This window comes from Meriones unguiculatus, chromosome 3, assembly GCF_030254825.1.
Source record: "Meriones unguiculatus strain TT.TT164.6M chromosome 3, Bangor_MerUng_6.1, whole genome shotgun sequence".
Classification (NCBI taxonomy): Eukaryota; Metazoa; Chordata; class Mammalia; order Rodentia; family Muridae; genus Meriones; species Meriones unguiculatus.
The window spans coordinates 148,810,280-148,827,768 of record NC_083351.1 but is presented as its reverse complement, the minus strand read 5'-3'; the positions used below and the strand labels follow the sequence as shown (position 1 = coordinate 148,827,768).

General features: G+C 41.3%; 1 protein-coding gene across 1 annotated transcript in view; it reads left to right on the top strand.

Annotated features, from left to right (window-relative positions):
- The first annotated feature begins 326 nt into the window (after positions 1 to 326).
- Chic2 (cysteine rich hydrophobic domain 2) overlaps positions 327 to 17,489 on the top strand; it is a 37,958-nt gene continuing 20,795 nt past the window's right edge. The window contains exons 1-3 of the mRNA XM_021652859.2: positions 327 to 788; positions 15,239 to 15,293; positions 15,423 to 15,578. Of these exons, the coding sequence (XP_021508534.1) occupies positions 670 to 788; positions 15,239 to 15,293; positions 15,423 to 15,578 (330 nt within the window). The 5' untranslated portion in view covers positions 327 to 669. The remainder of the gene's footprint in view (positions 789 to 15,238; positions 15,294 to 15,422; positions 15,579 to 17,489) is intronic.

Here is a 17,489-nt window from a genome sequence, read left to right as displayed (position 1 = left end):
AAAATAATAAAACTGCGATCAGATTATTGAAACCGGCGGTCCCACGCAAGCCAGATTCTCTCTTCCAGCCAGGGACCTCGTCCGCAGTCGTCGTTCGGGCTAGAGATCCCTCCAGCTGGGCTCCCGGGAGTCCGGTCGGGGTCATCGCCCACTCCTCACAGACGCCGCCTTCCGGGTCGGTGACCCCGGAGCCGGAGGGCGGGGCCGCGCCGGGTGGAAGCGGAGGAAGAGGCCGGCGTTCCGGGAGCGCGCGAGGCCGCCCGCCCGGCCGCGTGCGCGCGCGCGCCCACCCTCGCGCCCGCTTCCCCCCCCACGCCCACGCCCGCGCCCGCCCGCGCTCCCGGGAAGTCTCGCGATGCGGTAGCCGGCTGCTCCTGCTGCGGGCGGCTCGGGCTGTTGCTGTGGTTGCCGGAGTTGCGGCGGCGGCGGCGGCGGCGGCGGCGCTGGCGGGGGTGGCGGCCCCGGCGGATGTTGACATTGTGTTGTTGTTCCTGCCCACGGTAATGGCGGCGGCGGCGGCGGCGGCGGCGGCCGCGACCCGGTCTCTTCAGTAGCCGGAGTCGACACTGCCGAACGCCAGCTCCGCGGCCTCCGCGCCCGTCGCCTCGCCAGCCGTTCCCCGCGGCCGCCCCAGAGCCAGGGCCCCGGGCGGGGGCTCGCCGGCGCGGGATGGCGGATTTCGATGAAATCTACGAGGAGGAAGAGGACGAGGAGCGGGCCCTGGAGGAGCAGCTGCTCAAGTACTCGCCCGACCCGGTGGTGGTCCGCGGCTCCGGGCACGTCACCGTGTAAGGCCCTGAGAGGGCTAGGACGAGGACGGGAGGCGCGGGCTGGGTGGGCCCCAGTACCCCTCGGGGTCCTCCTTCCTTGAACCCTCCGGTCTCCGGTGTCTGGCGCGGGACGGGCCCTTCGGGAAGCTCCGGCGATCAGGAAGTGGGAACTTGCTCCGTTTCCATTAATTTAGGACTCCCAAGTGGGGACACTGCCTCCCCTTCCTCCTACAGGCCCCAGCGGCCCCGGGGGATGTTTGGGATCACAGCAGGGAAGATGGCTCTTTAGGGTCTGCCTTATGGGCCATCCCTACAGCCTAGGGGTGGAAGTGCATGTATATTTTGTGGGATCCACCTTTGTAACACCCCCCCCCCCCCCTTTACTCCGTTACTCTTTGGGACACTGCCTTCCTTACAGCTATTGACATATGGCTCAGAGGTCAGATCTGAGGTGTAAGGTCCCAGTGGCAATTGGCAAGTGAGGTTCAACTGTCCTGTGTCTGTCACACATACCCCACAGGGCTTCCGAGTACATTTCTGCAAAACTAATTAGAAATATACAGGTGGATGTAAAAATAGAATGATACATGGTTGCCACGAATTACAAGTACTGAGTTTCCTGTAATGGTTCTGCTTTGGGGCACAAACTCTAGGTTGGCTTCTTGTTTGATAAGGGGTTCCTCCTGTGAGGCTTATTAGCAACATCAGAAGTCCAATATTATTTCAAACAATAAGGGATGAAAGCACTCAGAAAGATCATGACTAATAAAGGAATGTAGACTTGAAGCAAATAATGAGCTGTCCGGAAGGAGGAAGTTTTGCAAGTTTTGTAACGTTTCCCTGATAAATCCCGAGTTTGTACAACTTGGGGTATTGATACTCTTTTTTTGCAGCTGATATCTCCGGTTAAAAAGTCATAGCTCAAAGTTCCTGTGCTTCTGTATCATTGGTTGATAAAAAAAAAAAAGTCATAGCTGAAACTTCATGTACCTGCATATCACCGTATCATTGCTATAAAAAGGCAGCGAGTCTGAAGACGTCTGGAGCGCACGATTCATTGTGTTTTGATGTAGGGTGAGTGGGATGTGCTGTGAATAAGTCAGTTGAACAGTGAGACGCCTCAGAAGATTGTCAGCAGATTGCCTGCATTTCTCTGCGTTGCTGAGAGCAGTCACCCTGACTAGCCATGTTGTTGTTTGGGTATGCTTATGTAATGCTTTGGTTTCTTAGCACCTGGTATGTGTGTGTTTAGGGGACTTAACAAGGTAAAAACCACTGCATAATCATTGTCCCAGTACCAGGACAGGGAGATAGGACTTAGCACTATAATAACAGCTCTGTTTTGACTGTCATCACAAGCTTAATTAAGGAATATATTCAATTATGAATAATAGTTTAAATGTATATCAGCGCTTTCAGTGTCATAACCTGCTATTTAATTTTTAGTTGAACTCTAAGGACTTTTTCCCCCCTTATTTTAAACTTAAGGACTGTGAGTGCCTTAAGAAGCAATTACAAATTAAAAAAAAAAAAAAAAGGACATAGCTTGTATCTTAATCCCAGCACTCAGGAGGCAGAGGCAGGTGGATCTGTGTTACAGGCCAGCCTGCACTCATAGCAAGTTACAGGACAGCCAGGGCTACATAAAGAGAGACACAGGCTCAAAAGGATTTCTAAACCTTTTCATGTTGTCTGTGATGTTCCTTAAAACCCTCATGTCAAATCAGAGTTGGCAGAATTTTATTTACAAAGGTTCAGCTAGGGCTAGGATGCATCTCAGTGGTAGAGTGCTTGCCCTGGTTTCGGAACAGCAAGACAAGAGGGTTCAAGTGTAGTTGTGATGTCTCTTGTGTTCAAGGAGAAAAGCTGAACACTTTGTTGGGAAGAGAATAGGCAAAGTGCTCAGTCAGAAAACTTGATTTTCGTTGACTTTTTGGAGTGGTTAACAGGTTGAAAAATAATTATTAGTGAGTTTTCATCTTATCTGTTTGTTAGAATCACCTGACATTGTGCTCAGTAAATAGTAGGCTGTATTATTACAGTTTTATAAATAAGTCCTTCCATTTGCAAGTCTAACAGTGATTCATTTTGTCTAGTTTATCTACCCATTAAAGTTATCTTGGGAGCCCAGCTTTTGCTCCAGCCCCTTTGAAGGCCAGTGGTCCACATATGAATGAAGCTCTAGTTCAGGAGTAGTTTCTGATGGGTTGGGGGAGGGCCTTGTAGATGACTCTACTCCAGACACTGGTGATGGTGGTGTTTGCCACAGCAGCCGTAAGCCTTAATGTTTGTGGTCTTCCTTAGACACTTGTCCCTATAGTTGGGTTGTAACCTTCCTAAATTACCCGTCTCTTCAGTTCATGATGGTAGCTATAGTTCATACCTTTCCAGTTTAAGGATTAAATGAGATAATGTATGCAAAGAACACGCCAGTGGGTGTTGCTGTGCTCAGGAAGCACTAGCCTTTATTAATTATTACCCTCCTTAGGTAATTTTCTACTTTGAGACACATTTGTGTAAAAGATAGCAGTAAGAAAAAAATATAGCAGTAAGAATTCAGCATGCCATTTTCAAACCAAATAGTGATTCATTTAGCTGATTCTTTTTATATTCTTGAGACAACTTGTATATATATGAGTCCTTGTATAGTGAAACGTAAGACTATTTGTGGTGATATAGATTTGTATAGTAAAATAAAGCTTACATATGACCACCATGCATGATGTTAGCCATACAGTTACTAGACTGTATAGTCAAGTTAGCATATATAGTCCTTGTATAGTGAAATTTAAGACTATTTGTGGTGATATAGGTTTGTGTAGTAAAATAAAGTTTACATATGACCACCATGCATGACGTTAGCCATACAGTTACTAGACTGTATAGCCAAGTTAGCACATATAAAGAGTTTTGAAATTGTCGCTTATATACCATTAAGCCTGTTTTATATATATATATATATATATATATATATATATATATATATATATATTTCATTTTCCTTTCCTTTGTAAGTACAATGAAGAAAAGCTACTAGTAATTATAGTAAAACATGGGCTTGAGAAATGGCTCAGCAGTTAAGAGCATTTGTTGCTCCTACAGAGGATCAGGCTTGGTTCCCAGCACCCACATGGGAGATTACAACCACCCATAACTCCAGTTACAGGAGGTCTAACAAAACGCTCATACACACACACACACACACACACATCTTTAAAAAATTAAAAATTATAGTAAAACATGTAAGCTTATTTCCCCTTTTTGCTGAGGAGTTGGTTAAAGCACTCTTTCCTTAACATTTTGAAAGAAATGATATAAACATTGCAGTATTTCTGTAATCAAATCAGACTGAAAAGATTTAGATCTACCTGGATGCTTGCTTTTGCAGTTGAATATTTTTAATTTTTCTACGTAAGCTCAGTATACTCTTATTTTAGAAATCATTTTTTTCTCTTGTGATATGTTCTTTCTTGATATTTTAGAGAAATACTATTTTTTCATTGTTAGTTTTGCACGTAGCCGTTAAATTTTGTGTAGAATTGTATTTTGAAGAAAAATCATAGAAGAAAATGACAGATTCCCATGGCTTTATGTATACATGTAAGTGACAAACTTAGTAGATAGTGTTGGTCAGACTGGCCAATACTCTTTTTGTAATAATGCAAAACACATTGACGTGGTATTTACATACAACTTTTCTCTTACAGTCAGAGCTCAACAGATTGGTGAGTCCACATTACATGGCACATCACATAATACATCAGTATTTACAGATTTTTTTTTCCCAGCCTTCATTAAGTTGTTTGATGGGACAGAATCACAGGAAAGCCATGGTGCTCAAGGTCAGCAGCTTCCAGCCAATCAGGTTTCGTAGTTGGTGGCCACTCTGACCATGTTAAAAAGCAGCTTAGCCAGGCAGGGTCCAGGAGCCGGGTCCAGAAACTATGCAAGGTACATGCAATTGGTGCATGGCACTGGATGGCATTGATTTATAATCTTAAATTTTGTAGTTCTTTATCTCAGAATAAAATATATTGCTGCTTTATTGGAGACTTTGATGTCAGGTATTTTTTTAGTCATGGTACTCACTTTGTGTATATGTGTGTGGCACATGACCTTGTGGAGTGAGGGTACCTTCAGTGTGGGTTCTTGTTAGGCTTGGCAGCTAGCACCTTTGCCTACTGAGCCATCTTGTCAGCCCAACTTTCATGTATTGTAACGAAGACTACTCTCAAGGAATGTGTTAGTAGAAAAGAATTTTTAAAAGTTGAGGAAAATAATTTAAAAAGTAATTCAAACACTTGTATTACCTGGATAACCTACCATTATTGACGATGTGACAGTCACTATTATGTTTTATTTCGTGCTCATCCAATAGCTGAGTCAAACTTGAAGCTTTCCTAGAGTGAGCATCATCTTTGTTTTCTAACTTAAGACGTGTCCTTCATTTTTTTGTTAAGAGGTAAAATTCAGAAGCCTTTAACTAAAGCGCTCAGGCAGAGGCAGGCAGATCTCTGTGTGTTCGAGGCCACCCTGGTCTATACAATGAGATCCAGGCAAGCCAATAGAAAAATCCTGTCTTAGAAAAATGTAAGTAAGTAAGTAAACTTCAGCAGAATAAATTATAGAGGAAATTATTTTCATGGGAAATATGAAGGAAAAGAAGCTGAGTATTAAATAGGTAAATTTTAGTGGGTAAACTGTCCTGAAGATATGAGAACTAGAGCCAGCTAGTGACTCCATGGTGAAAGCCTTTACTGCACAACCAGAGGTGATCTCTGGATCCCTGGAAAGGATTCCTGGATCCATGCAAAGGTGGAAGGAGAGAACTGACTCCACAAAATTGTCCTCTGATCCCACTGTGGCATGCACTTCTCCCGTAGAAATAAAATAAGGGAGAAATACGGTAATGAGTAGAGGTTTCAACATTGTACTGTATTTGAACTTGAAAATTTACGAATGATTTGAATTCGGAGTTTGAAGTTAGATTTGTTATTACTTAATTGACTAACACTTTAATTTTTATATGGCCAGTTAATACAGGGGCTAAATAGTGAAAAGTTTAGCTGTGTACTCAGGAATCTTTTCATTTAGGTGTAGTGACTGTAATCCCAAAGGAGGCTGGAAGACCACTGAGTTTGAAGCTGGCCTGGACTAGAGATACTGCCTCAGGGGAAAACAAGTCATTGAAAAAGCCTGTCTGTCTGTGTTGTGCCCCCATCTCTGTGTGTGTGTCTTTTTGTAGCTTACTGTTACTTGAAGCTTAAGCTATCCTCCTGCCTCAGTCTCCAGGGTGTTGCTTGAGCCACCACTTCTGGCAGGATTTGGTACTTTATAAAGCTATCATAGTTTTTGTTCTCAGAGGGTTAAGCCTTAAAAATAACTTGGAACAAGTGATGCTCCTGAGTATCTGTACACTACTGTTTATGGCGAAAGGTTATTTGCTCAGTTGACTCAGCCAGAATCATCAGGCAAATCATACATACTCATGTATGTATGAGGCAGGATCTTGATAGGCTGCACTTGACCTCCTGGGCTGGTTATGCTAATTTACCTTTAGCCTTCTAAGTATGTTGGGAGTGTAGGCTTATCTCACTATGCCCTTCTCTAAATGTTTTATTTCTAATGAGTCTCTAAGTGTTTCTTACACCAGACATATTTCGTACGTAATGGGAGAGGTGCTGGGGAAAGACATCAGCATAACTGCTTGATTCTTGGATACCTCCTAACTGACTATAGATGAACTTTTCTCATCTCCAAAGGGGATGATAACCTATGTTGGAGGCTAGGTATGAGAATCAGAACTACAACTTTAATTTTATGACCTAAACTCATTATAGGCATTCAGTAAATTATTTATCATGATTTGATTTTATCCCTTTGTATACATTTTTCATTGATTTTTTTTTTTAACCATTTGGAAAAAAAAAAAAAGAAATCAGTCCAAAATGTAACATATTACTTTCCTGCTTTGTTTGTTGTTCTTGTTTTTTTTTTTTTTTTGAGATAGAATCTCTGTTTATGTAGCTTTGGCTGTCTTGGAACTGTGTAGATGAGATTCCCCCACCTACTCCTGGGATTTTAGGTGTGTGCCACCAGGCCTAGCTGTGTTTTCTACTTCAAAACAAGCTCTTGAACATAAAAGCAGATGATCAGATCGACTAAAGGAGTATTTAATCCAACGAAGACCTTACCAGAAGGTACTGGAGGTTGTGCTGGTTTGAGACCTCCCTTCTCTAACGGCACAGTTCTCACATGCAGGCTGCTGCTTCTCCCCTGCTGCCCAGCTAAACTGTTACACTTGCAGGTGAGACAGCTGGTCTTATAAGAAGACTACATGGAGTGAAACGCATATTCTAGGTACTGAATCTAGAAACTAGTTGGTTTTGTTGTGTTTTTCTAGACGGGTTTCTCTGTGTAGCCCTGGCTGTAGACCTGGCTGGCCTCTAACTCAGAGGTCTGTTTGCCTCTGCCTCCCAAGTCCTGAGGTAAAAAGTGTACACCTCTGAGACTGGCTCCAGTTTTTAAATCATTACCTTATATTTGGCGTATGTTTTTTGTTTGTTCCGTTGATGTTTCTACCCGTTTTAGGTGGTGTTGGGGAGCAGGCCCTGGGCTTCATTTACTCTAGACAAATACCAGCAATTGAGCTGTGGCTCCAGCTCCACAGGTATTCCTTAAGTTCTTATCTCCTTCCAGGTATTAGACAAGCTTCTGGAAGACTCAAAGATTTCCTCCCCCCCCCCCCCCCGTGGTTTACAGTTAGTAGGTGAGTTATAAATGAGAAATTGCCATGAAGGGTACAGTGAAGGTGCTGTGATTAGAGAGAAAGGTATTAAGGATAAAACAGTCATGAAGAACACACTGAGTCTAGACGATGCTGAGATTTACGCCCAAGAAGTTCAAAAAAGTACATTACAGATAGAATGTATAGAGAACAGGATTATACCTTGAAATGAGATTGGAGAGTTCAGAGTGTAAAATGGTTAGAGACATTCCCGCCCTCCCATTCCTCCCAGACCCTGTTGTGTGAGTGAGTGCTTGAGTGCATGACCAGTGAGCATAAGTAACCAGGGTTACTTACAGGGCTATGACTATCTAAATGAAAGGCCATCTGCAGGAGCACACTCATTGTGCTATAGTGGCTCTACCGCTGAGGGAAATGTTAGCTTTAGATTGAAGAGGCTTTTGCAGCAATCTAGGCGGGGCATGAGAGTGGCCTGCCTAGGTTTGTGGTCAATAGATATAAATCATCAAATCTTCCAACTTTTCAAGAGGGTATGAAAAACAGCAGCAGCTACCTTTACCATCTCATTTCCCCCTTGTGTATATGTGATTCATTTGATTTGATTTTGTCTCTGATGGATGAGGCTGAAAAATTGGGTCTGCCCTTGCTAAGCTGACTGGAGACTATTTTTAATGACATATGTGGACATCCCGTTGCCATGGGCAGCTAATATGCCAAGAGAGCAGCTAATATGCTGAGAGCGCAACCTTTGCCAAGCTGCAGAGGATCTGCCTCATGATTTTGAAGTGAAGATAATTGTGGGATGATAATTCCTCACTACATTCACTGCAGTTTTGTGGTGTTTGACATCTAATTGTTTCTTAGATTTCAGGAAAAGATTTGCATTTAAAGCCCAAGGGCTGAAATATTGTGGTGGGCCATGAAAAACAAAACAAAACAAAACAAAAAAACGCTTCTTTTTCTATTCATTTATTTATTTATTTATTTATTTTTATGTGCATTGGTTTTTTTGTTTGTTGGTTGGTTGGTTTTTGCCTGCATGTATTGTATTTCTGTGTGAGGGTGTCAGAAGCCCTGGGAGTTACAAACAGGTGTGAGCTGCTGTGTAGAAATTGAACCCAGGTCTTCTGGAAGAGCAGCTGGTACTCTTAACCTCGGAGCCATCTCTCCAGCCCCCTTTTTCTTATTTTTTAAGTTCTTCTGTGTAGCTTACTTAGGGTAAAGTTGGCTAGACTTTGATATAACTTCTTTTTTTGCCTTCTGTTGATCACAAGTATATAACCAAAGTTCTCCTTGCCTGGAATTTATTTTGTAGTTCCAGCTGGCCTTAAATCTGCAGTTTTCCTCCTACCTCTGTCTCCCAGGTGCTGGAATTACAGGTGTGTGCCACACCAGCTGGCAAGAACCTCCTGTTTTCTCTTTGCTCTTGCATTGTGGTTATGAGGACATCTTCAGTGAAAGAGTTTATATATTCAGCTCTCTTTGCCTTTTTGTAGTAGGAAATGTCATTTGTAGTTACTAATTTTGCTGCTCTATTGGTCAGTAAGCTTTCCATTATATTACAAAATGCCTAGACTAATTAGCTTTGAAAGATATTTTTTGGATTGTAGTTCTGAGATTTCACACCTGTCACGTGGGGGCTGAGGGAGGACTGAGACTGAAAGCAGTCCTCTTACTGCTCTTCCAGAGGCCATGGGCTGGATTCCCAGCACCCACATGGCAGCTCACTGCTGGCTGTAACTCCAGTCTCAGATAATCCATGTTTTGTTTTTGTTTTTGTTTTGTTTTGGCTTTTTATGTTTGATGAATGAGATTATCCATTCACAGAACTAAACAAATCTAAACATGGTTCAAAATATGGACACAAAATTAAGGTTAGACTTGTTTCCAACTACAGGGGTATTTATCTTCTGGTAGTATCTTATGCCTGTGTGTGCGCATGCCCGTGTACATTCATGCATGCGTGAGTCTGTGTTTGTGGGTCTGTCCATCTGCAGGGGTTTGTATCTTCCTTCAGTCCTTGAGCTGTATGATAATCAAACACATATTGAGATGGCTGGTAAATTAAAGCATGGTTTATAAACATCAAAGTCTGCTAATTTCTTCCATAGTTATGATTTCATCTCCAAAAATAGCTAAAACTCTGATTCCATTGAGCTCCAAGTCCAACATTAGGAAATATGTTTTGTCTTCATTTATTGTCTGTGTAACCCATGTGTTTAGTTTGAGTCTGAAATGTTTAGTTCATTTGCGCATAGGTCTTGTCATAGCTATGGAAGGTAAAATTCTGAGTCTGGGTTTCTACAGATTGAGTGTTTAAGAGGAGTTCCAGGCCAGAGTTTTTTTCTATCCAAAACTGAATACAGCCTCAATTGTAGCTTTTTTGTTCTCAGTTGATGGTAGACCCAGCACCGGCTTTATTTAGAAGAAAAAAAGAAAAAAATAAAAAATTTTTTTGATTCTTTGTGTGTGTGTGTGTGTGTGTGTATGAGTGTCTGCCATGAATATGTGGGTGCCCACAGAGGCTAGAAGAGGGTGTTGGATTGTCTGGAGTGGCAGTTACTAGCCACTGGATGTAGGCACTTGTCCTAGTTTGCTTCTGTTGCTGTGTGAAAACCATGACCAAAAGCATCTTGGAGGGGAAAAGGTTTATTTGGTTTACAGGTTAGAGTCCATCTTCTAGGGAAGCTGAGGCAGGAACCCGGAGGCAGAAACTGAAGCAGGAGACCATGGAGAAATGCTGTGCACGGCCTACTTCCCAGTGGCCTGCTCAGCCTGCATTATACAACTCAGGAGGACCAAAGCCCTAGGCATGGTAACACCCACATCACTCACAGGGAGCTAGGGCCTCCCACATTAATCATTAGTGAAGAAAATGACCCACAGGCTTGCCTACAAGCCAATCTAATGGGTGCATTTTCTCAGTTGAGGTATCCTCTTCCCAAATGATGTTAGCTTTTGTTAGATTTACAGAAAACTAGCCAGTACGTCACCCCCGCATAGAGCAGAAATTCTGACATAACTTAGGTGTCTTTCTCTTTAATTTGTCAAGCAACCCCTTAGTTCCGTCTTTGAAACCTGACAACTTTTGTTTCTTTTGCCTTAGGGTTTTTCCCCCCTTTGCCTTTTACACTCTGCTCTTCCCGCTTTCCACCCTCACTGGCACGACTGCCATGAGAATCTTATGAACCATAACTCAGCAGTGTCTCTTCTATATCAGCTCCCTGGAACCCATCTCCTTAGAGTCCCCTGAGTGGCCTGCAGGATTCTCCCTGACCTGACCTGCTGTGTGGACATGTCTCTGACTTCTTTCTTTCTTCTGCTTGCTTACCCCGTTCTAGTTATCCTGGCATTCGTTCCAGTTCTGAATTATTCTAGGTGTATTTCTGACCTAGGCCCTTTGTACCAGCTTCTTTTTATGGCTCTTGCTTCCATCTTCTCATCTTCAGATCTCTTTCAGTTAGAGGCTTACCCTCCTACTTAAAATTAGAACTCTCCATCTTCTCTTTATCCTGTGCCACATTCTTCTTTTTTCATAATTGTCTTCTGTCAGAACATAAATTAGCCAGACATGTTAGAGTACAAAATTTATTTATTTAAGACTAGGATTTGCTGTGTAGCTATGGTTGGCCTTAAATTTCAAATCCTCCCACTTCAGCCTTCTTAATTCTGGGCTTAAGGTAGCCAAGTGCCTTTACACCTTACTTTAGAATATAAACTTCAGACAAACTTCTCGTTAAGAGAGAAACCCTCGGTAAACTTTTCTTATCAAGAATAAAGACTTAAAACATTCCCATTGTATAGCAACTCTCCTATGTGTAAAATGAACCTTTAAATCTTGGAGGTTTGTGTTTGGTTTGTGTTTTTATTTGAGGAGCTGGGTATGGTGGTGCACACCTTGAATCTCAGCACTTGTGTGAGGCAGAGGCAGGAGAAACTCTTGAGTTTAAAGCCTGCCTTGTCTACATTGCAAACTCCAAGACAGCCAAGGCTATCCAGAGAGACTCATAAAAAACAAGACAATATTGGGAGAGTTGCGCTCATGAGAAGGCTCAACGCTACCAAGGTCTCCCCTGACCTCCAAATGAGCTCTATGAACACTGTTTTGGTTTGAGTTTCTATTGCTGTGATGAAACACCATGACCAAAGCAATCTGGGGAGGAAAGGGTTTATTTAGTTTACATATCATTGTCAACAGAAGTCAGGACAGGAGCTCAAACAAGGGCAGAAACCTGGAGGCAGGAACTGAGCAGAGGCCATGGAGGGGGCTGCTTACTGGTTTGCTCCTCATGTCTTCCTTAGCCTGATTGCTTATAAAACCCAGGACTACCTCCCACAGGAGGCTGGGCCTTCTCCCATCAGTCACTAATTTAAAAAATGTCATACAGCCAGAGCTTACAGAGGCATTTTATCAGTTGAGGTCCCCTCTTTTCAGATAACTCTAGTTTCTGTTCAGGTGACATAAAACTAGCTAGCATACACACAATATACAAAACCACACAGAATAGTAAGGTTTAGAAATGAGGGTGAGGGATTGAGACAGGAGGCTTACTAGTTCTGTGTCACGCTAGCCTATTTGGTGAGACCATGCCTCCAAAACAAACAAACAAACAAATAAATTAGAGTTTGCACTTGGATGGAACTTTATGAGAGTGATTGCCAGGGCTCTGGATTTGATCCTTAGCACTGTAAAAACCAGAAACTTAGGACAGCACAACTTTTGCTCTTTGGTCTGCTGTCTTATCTGAGACAATAAAACTGCAGGGAAGATTTCCTTTCCTGATGAAATATTGAATTGATATTTAAACCAGGATTAGAATTCAGGCATTCCTTCTGCACTTTATTGCCCTTCCAGCTGCACTACATTAACTTTCTGTACTTGCCGATTTTTGTCTTATCTAATTGGGTTGCTGGCTGCATGCTTGCCATTTCACTTATAAGCCCACGGTTACTGCTTAGCTTTCTTGAAGTTGGCATGTTTTCCATACCCTGTTTTCTGCATTTTACCTCCTGACCTTGGTTGGTAAATTGTTGGAAATTTTGAGATGCGTGAGAGATGGAGGACAGGAGGGAGGGCAAGGACTTGTTGCTTACAGGGGATCTTTGTTTCGTTCCCAGCACACACAACCATCCCTAGCTCCAGGTCCAGGTGATCTGGGCATCATGCACACACATGGTGGGCAGACCTACATGCAGGCAAAACATTCAGAAACAAAACAGTGGAGAAGTATGTAAAGGTCTTGGCCTGATTAATAACAACAACAACCTAGCACTTGCTATGTGATCATTAGATACAGATGGGACCTCAGGAGCTTGTGACTCAGGCTGCAAGGGGAGCAAAGACTGGAGAATTTCGGGAACACTTAGAAACAGACTAGCAAGAAAAAGAGCAAACCCTAGGTACATGTAGGAGGGCCTTGCATCTAAAGAATAGGTGTAGAGTGATGAAGGACCTGACTTCCTGGTTCTGCCTCCATATGTGTGCATATCCAGAGACACATAATAAATAAGTAAACAAACCCCCAAACCAAAATGACAAAAGTACTTTAAAATATACTCTTTGTGTATTTTTGGTTGGTGGGTTTGTTGTTAAGACAGGCTTTCTTGTATTTTGGGCTGACTTTGAACTCCCTCTATTCCTGAGAGTAATCTTCAATTCCTGATCTCCCTGCTGCCACTTCCTGAGTTCTGGTATTAATAGATGTGTGCTACCACGCCTAGTATATGTAGTGTTAGGGATTGAACCCAGGGCTTAGTATATGTTAGACAATTTCATGAATGTTACTGATGGAGCTGCGTTCCCAGCCCTGAAATACACTCCAGTGTTAGTGAAATTATCTGCAAATATTGGTGTGTCTCTTGTACATACATTTTCTTTTTCTTTAAAAACTGTCCTTTTTCTTTATATTTTAATTCTTTTTTTCTAACTATCAAGAAAAGCATAAAGATTACTTATAAATTGGGAAGTTATGTTTCCCAGTGAAGTAGAAAATGAAACTCATGCTCGCTAAGATGCAAAAGGGCTTATGTTTTTTGTATAATTGTTCCTAGTTTTTTTTGACGTGTGTGTATATGTACTTTTAAAATGTAGTATACAAGTGTATGTTTAAGTGTGTGCATGTGTGTGTGGTATGTTCTTTTTAATGTGGTTTGTGTTGTGTGTGTTTAAGAGGTAGACATGGGCTGTCTTTTCCTATATCACTTTCACTCCACCTTTATTTCCTGAGATAGAAACTCACTGAGCATGTGCTTCCTCCTGTGTGAGTTTATGGTGCTGTGCCTCAGTTTATGGGTGCTGTGCCTGGCTTTTTATGTGGGTTCTGGGGATCCAAATGTACGCCCAGGCTAATCTCCAGTCTATCCTAGCCTTTAAATTTAGCTTTAAATACTAATAGATTTTATTAGAGAAGGCATGGAAAACATGAAAGTAAAAAAAATGTCATCCATAGTCTTCGTCTTCATTCTTTAGGATTACCTACCATTAGTATTTGGATGGATTTAATTTTTGTTCTCATATGAAAATAGTTACATTAAAATTTAGGTAATAATATTTAAGTTTTTGCATTATTTTATTAAGGATTATATTGAGAGCATTTGCCACTGTCATTATGGGATCTTAAAAATATGAATGATGAGTCTGTATTAGATTATAAAGAACAGAAGTACTCGAGGAGATTTAAGCTGTAGAATCTTATTTAAGGATGCTTTGGGGGCTAGGAGAGACAGGACATACCATCCTACAGCTAGACTTGAGCAGTTCGGACATTTTCTTCTGCTTCCTGGTCTAGTGCTCTGTCACGGTGGTTTGCCTATGTAATCATCCCACCTTCTGCTGTTGCAGTGGGAACTGCGGACTTCTTTCTTCTCCTTCACTTGGCAGTTTCTTCTTCCTACTGTTTGCTGTTTATTCTTGACTTTCAGGCCTCACAATTTTACTGTAAATTTAAGCCTTAAATTTAAGCCTTTTTTTGTGTGTTTTAGCCCTTAACCACAATACCATCTATTTATTTGTATATATGAATACAATATAAGGTATTCATATACGTCAAGAGAAAAAAACCTTTGCCTGAATTGGGCATTCCTGTTGGGTCCTGCCACCCCCTGTGCTGCTAGCCAGTCTTGTGATTTAAGTGTACTTAAATCAAATGCCCATTTGTGGGCTCATTATCCAGAGTAGAGACGTCCTAGTTGGTTGTTCAAGTAATGGACTTATTGGGCTATCTTGTTTATATGTGGTTTTAGCTGTAATGCATTATCACATATGTTGTAATTAATATCATGTACGGTATTTCTATTTTAAAATTTTGGTTCTTAAAAATAGTGTTGTGACTCAGAAGCAAGTGTAATAAACATTGGACAAATATTTTTGGTTCAGCGTGAAATAAATTGAACCGATTGGATTCTTGTAGTTTGGTGATTAAAAGACAAAATACACTATGAGTTCAAAACAGTGAAAGCTAAAAAATATACTATCTGATTAAGATATTGCCATCTATTTTACTTACATATTGCTGGTTATTTAACATTGTGCCTCGTATAAAAGTTTTGGTGACACGTGGAAACTCTTTATATGCTACATTGTGTAAGTTGCTCATTATGATGATTTTGTACCTTAGACCTTCATTCTGTCTCAGACACTGTGGAGGGCCCTTATTCTTTCCAGTCTACCTGTTACTTGCCACAGTGATGTAACAACATATATTTTCCTTTTTGAAAACAGATTTGGACTGAGCAACAAATTTGAATCAGAATTCCCTTCTTCACTAACTGGAAAAGTGAGTGTCTCTTTTACTGATCTACTGTTTATATATCTCAAATTAGTTTTTCCTAGAAATTAGAAAAATATGTGTTGAGACCCAGTAATTGCCATTAGCACATGAGTGTTGTTTGTTGCCTTCCTTTAGGTAGCTCCTGAAGAATTTAAAGCCAGCATCAACAGAGTTAACAGCTGTCTCAGGAAGAACCTTCCTGTGAACGTGCGGTGGCTGCTCTGTGGCTGCCTGTGCTGCTGCTGTACCTTAGGGTGCAGTATGTGGCCAGTTATTTGCCTCAGTAAAAGAGTAAGTTGAGTTACATCTTTTAATTTACATTTATAAGTGTGTAACAAGTCCTCTTTTTTTTCTGTTGAATGACCCACACTGTTCTGAATATCATACAGAAATAATCTGATGTAGTAAAGCAACATTAATTAAGTAAATTATATATCCAAATGTTATGAAACATCTATATTAAAAACTATTCATAATTTTTATGCGTTAAGAAATTATGGTCGGGCTGGAGAGAGGGCTCAGAGGTTAAGAGCACTGGCTGCTCTTCTAGAGGTCATGAGTTCAATTCCTAGCAACTACATGGTGGCTCACAACCATCTAGAATGAGATCTGTATACATAGTAAATAAATAAATCTTAAAAAGAAAAGAAATTATGATCAAAGAATATAGTACCATATCTATGTATGTATTGTGGTCTAAAATTGTACACTGTTTAAGGATACTGAGTTCAGCTCTACCACTTCTGTGTCCATGGACATATTTCTTAACCTTTTTAAATTTGGTTGATAAAACTGTAAAATGATAATACTTACCTGTGATTGAAGTAGAATTGTTGTAATACTACAATGAAATAGTATTTATACAGCTCTTGGCCAGGCAGCTTAAGAGAAATTCAACTTCAATGCAGTTTCAAATACTTGAGAAAAACAGTTTAAAGAAGGAAATATATGCTTTGGCGCATGTTTTAGAGATTTTAACCCCTGGACTGCTATGCTAGCTCCATTACTTCTCTGCCTGTCTAAGCAAAAATGTCATGAGGCTGAGCAGAGCTGCTTGCCTCCCAGTTGCCAGGCATTAGAGAGGGAAGGGAGGGATTGGAATAAGATGTAGCCCCTGAGAACAGAGCCCTGCTCATTTGACTAGATCACATCTCTACACATGTGAACCACTTTCCAAAAAGCCATCATATTAGGAACCTGTGAATTGTTTAATCTGTTGAGTACGCCATACTCCTTATGACCCAAATCAACTTTCAGTGTACAGACTCTCCCAAGCCGTGTTCAACTGTTGATAAAGCTATGTCCACAGCTCTCGTTTTACTTTTTAAAATTTTATATTGGGTATATGAGTGTTTTGGCCGTAAGTATGTGCACACCACATGTTTCCCTGGTGCTAATGGAGGTTAGAAGAGGCATCAGATTCCTTGGAAGTAGAGTTTACAGATGCTTGAGCCATCATGTGGGTGCTGAGCATTGAACCCCAGTTCTCTTCTTTAGTAGCCAGTGCTCCCAACTACTGAGTCACCTCTCCAGCCCCTAACATAAGAGCTTTTGGTGGGGGTACTTCAAATGCAGCCCATAACAGAGGTTGTTAGTATAGCTTGATTAATATTATTACTAGTATTATGAGAGTAGCCATAAAGGAAATAAAATGGTTACAGTAAGATAATAGGGAACTCATTTTTGTATTTTGTAGGTTTTCTATAATGAATATACACTCTGTAATTAGGAAAAATTAATCCAAAGACTTAATTTTTACTGCTTATAATGAAAAGTTCCAAGATGTTGGAGTATATTAGCTTATTTTTTTCTGTTCGGAAGACATTGTCTTACTCTGTAGACTTGACTGGCCTGAAACTCACTGTGTATATCAGGTTAGCCTTGAACTAAGAGATCTGCCTGCTTTCTGCCTCCCAAATGCTCTGGCATGTGCCACCATGCCCAACACAGCACCCTTGTTTTTGTTATCTTAAAAAAATTACACATATGAAATTGAAGTAATATTCAGCATGTGTGGTAATTCAGGTATGACATCCCAGCACTCAGAAGGCTGAGACAGGAGGAGGATTGTGACTACTGTCACATGCTAAGTCAAGGCCAGCCTGGAAAACCAAAGGGAGGGGCTGTCAACCAAGTTTTTCTGTGGAAACATTTAATTCAGAATTAAATGATAAGGAAATGAAGGAAACCACATTTAATTTG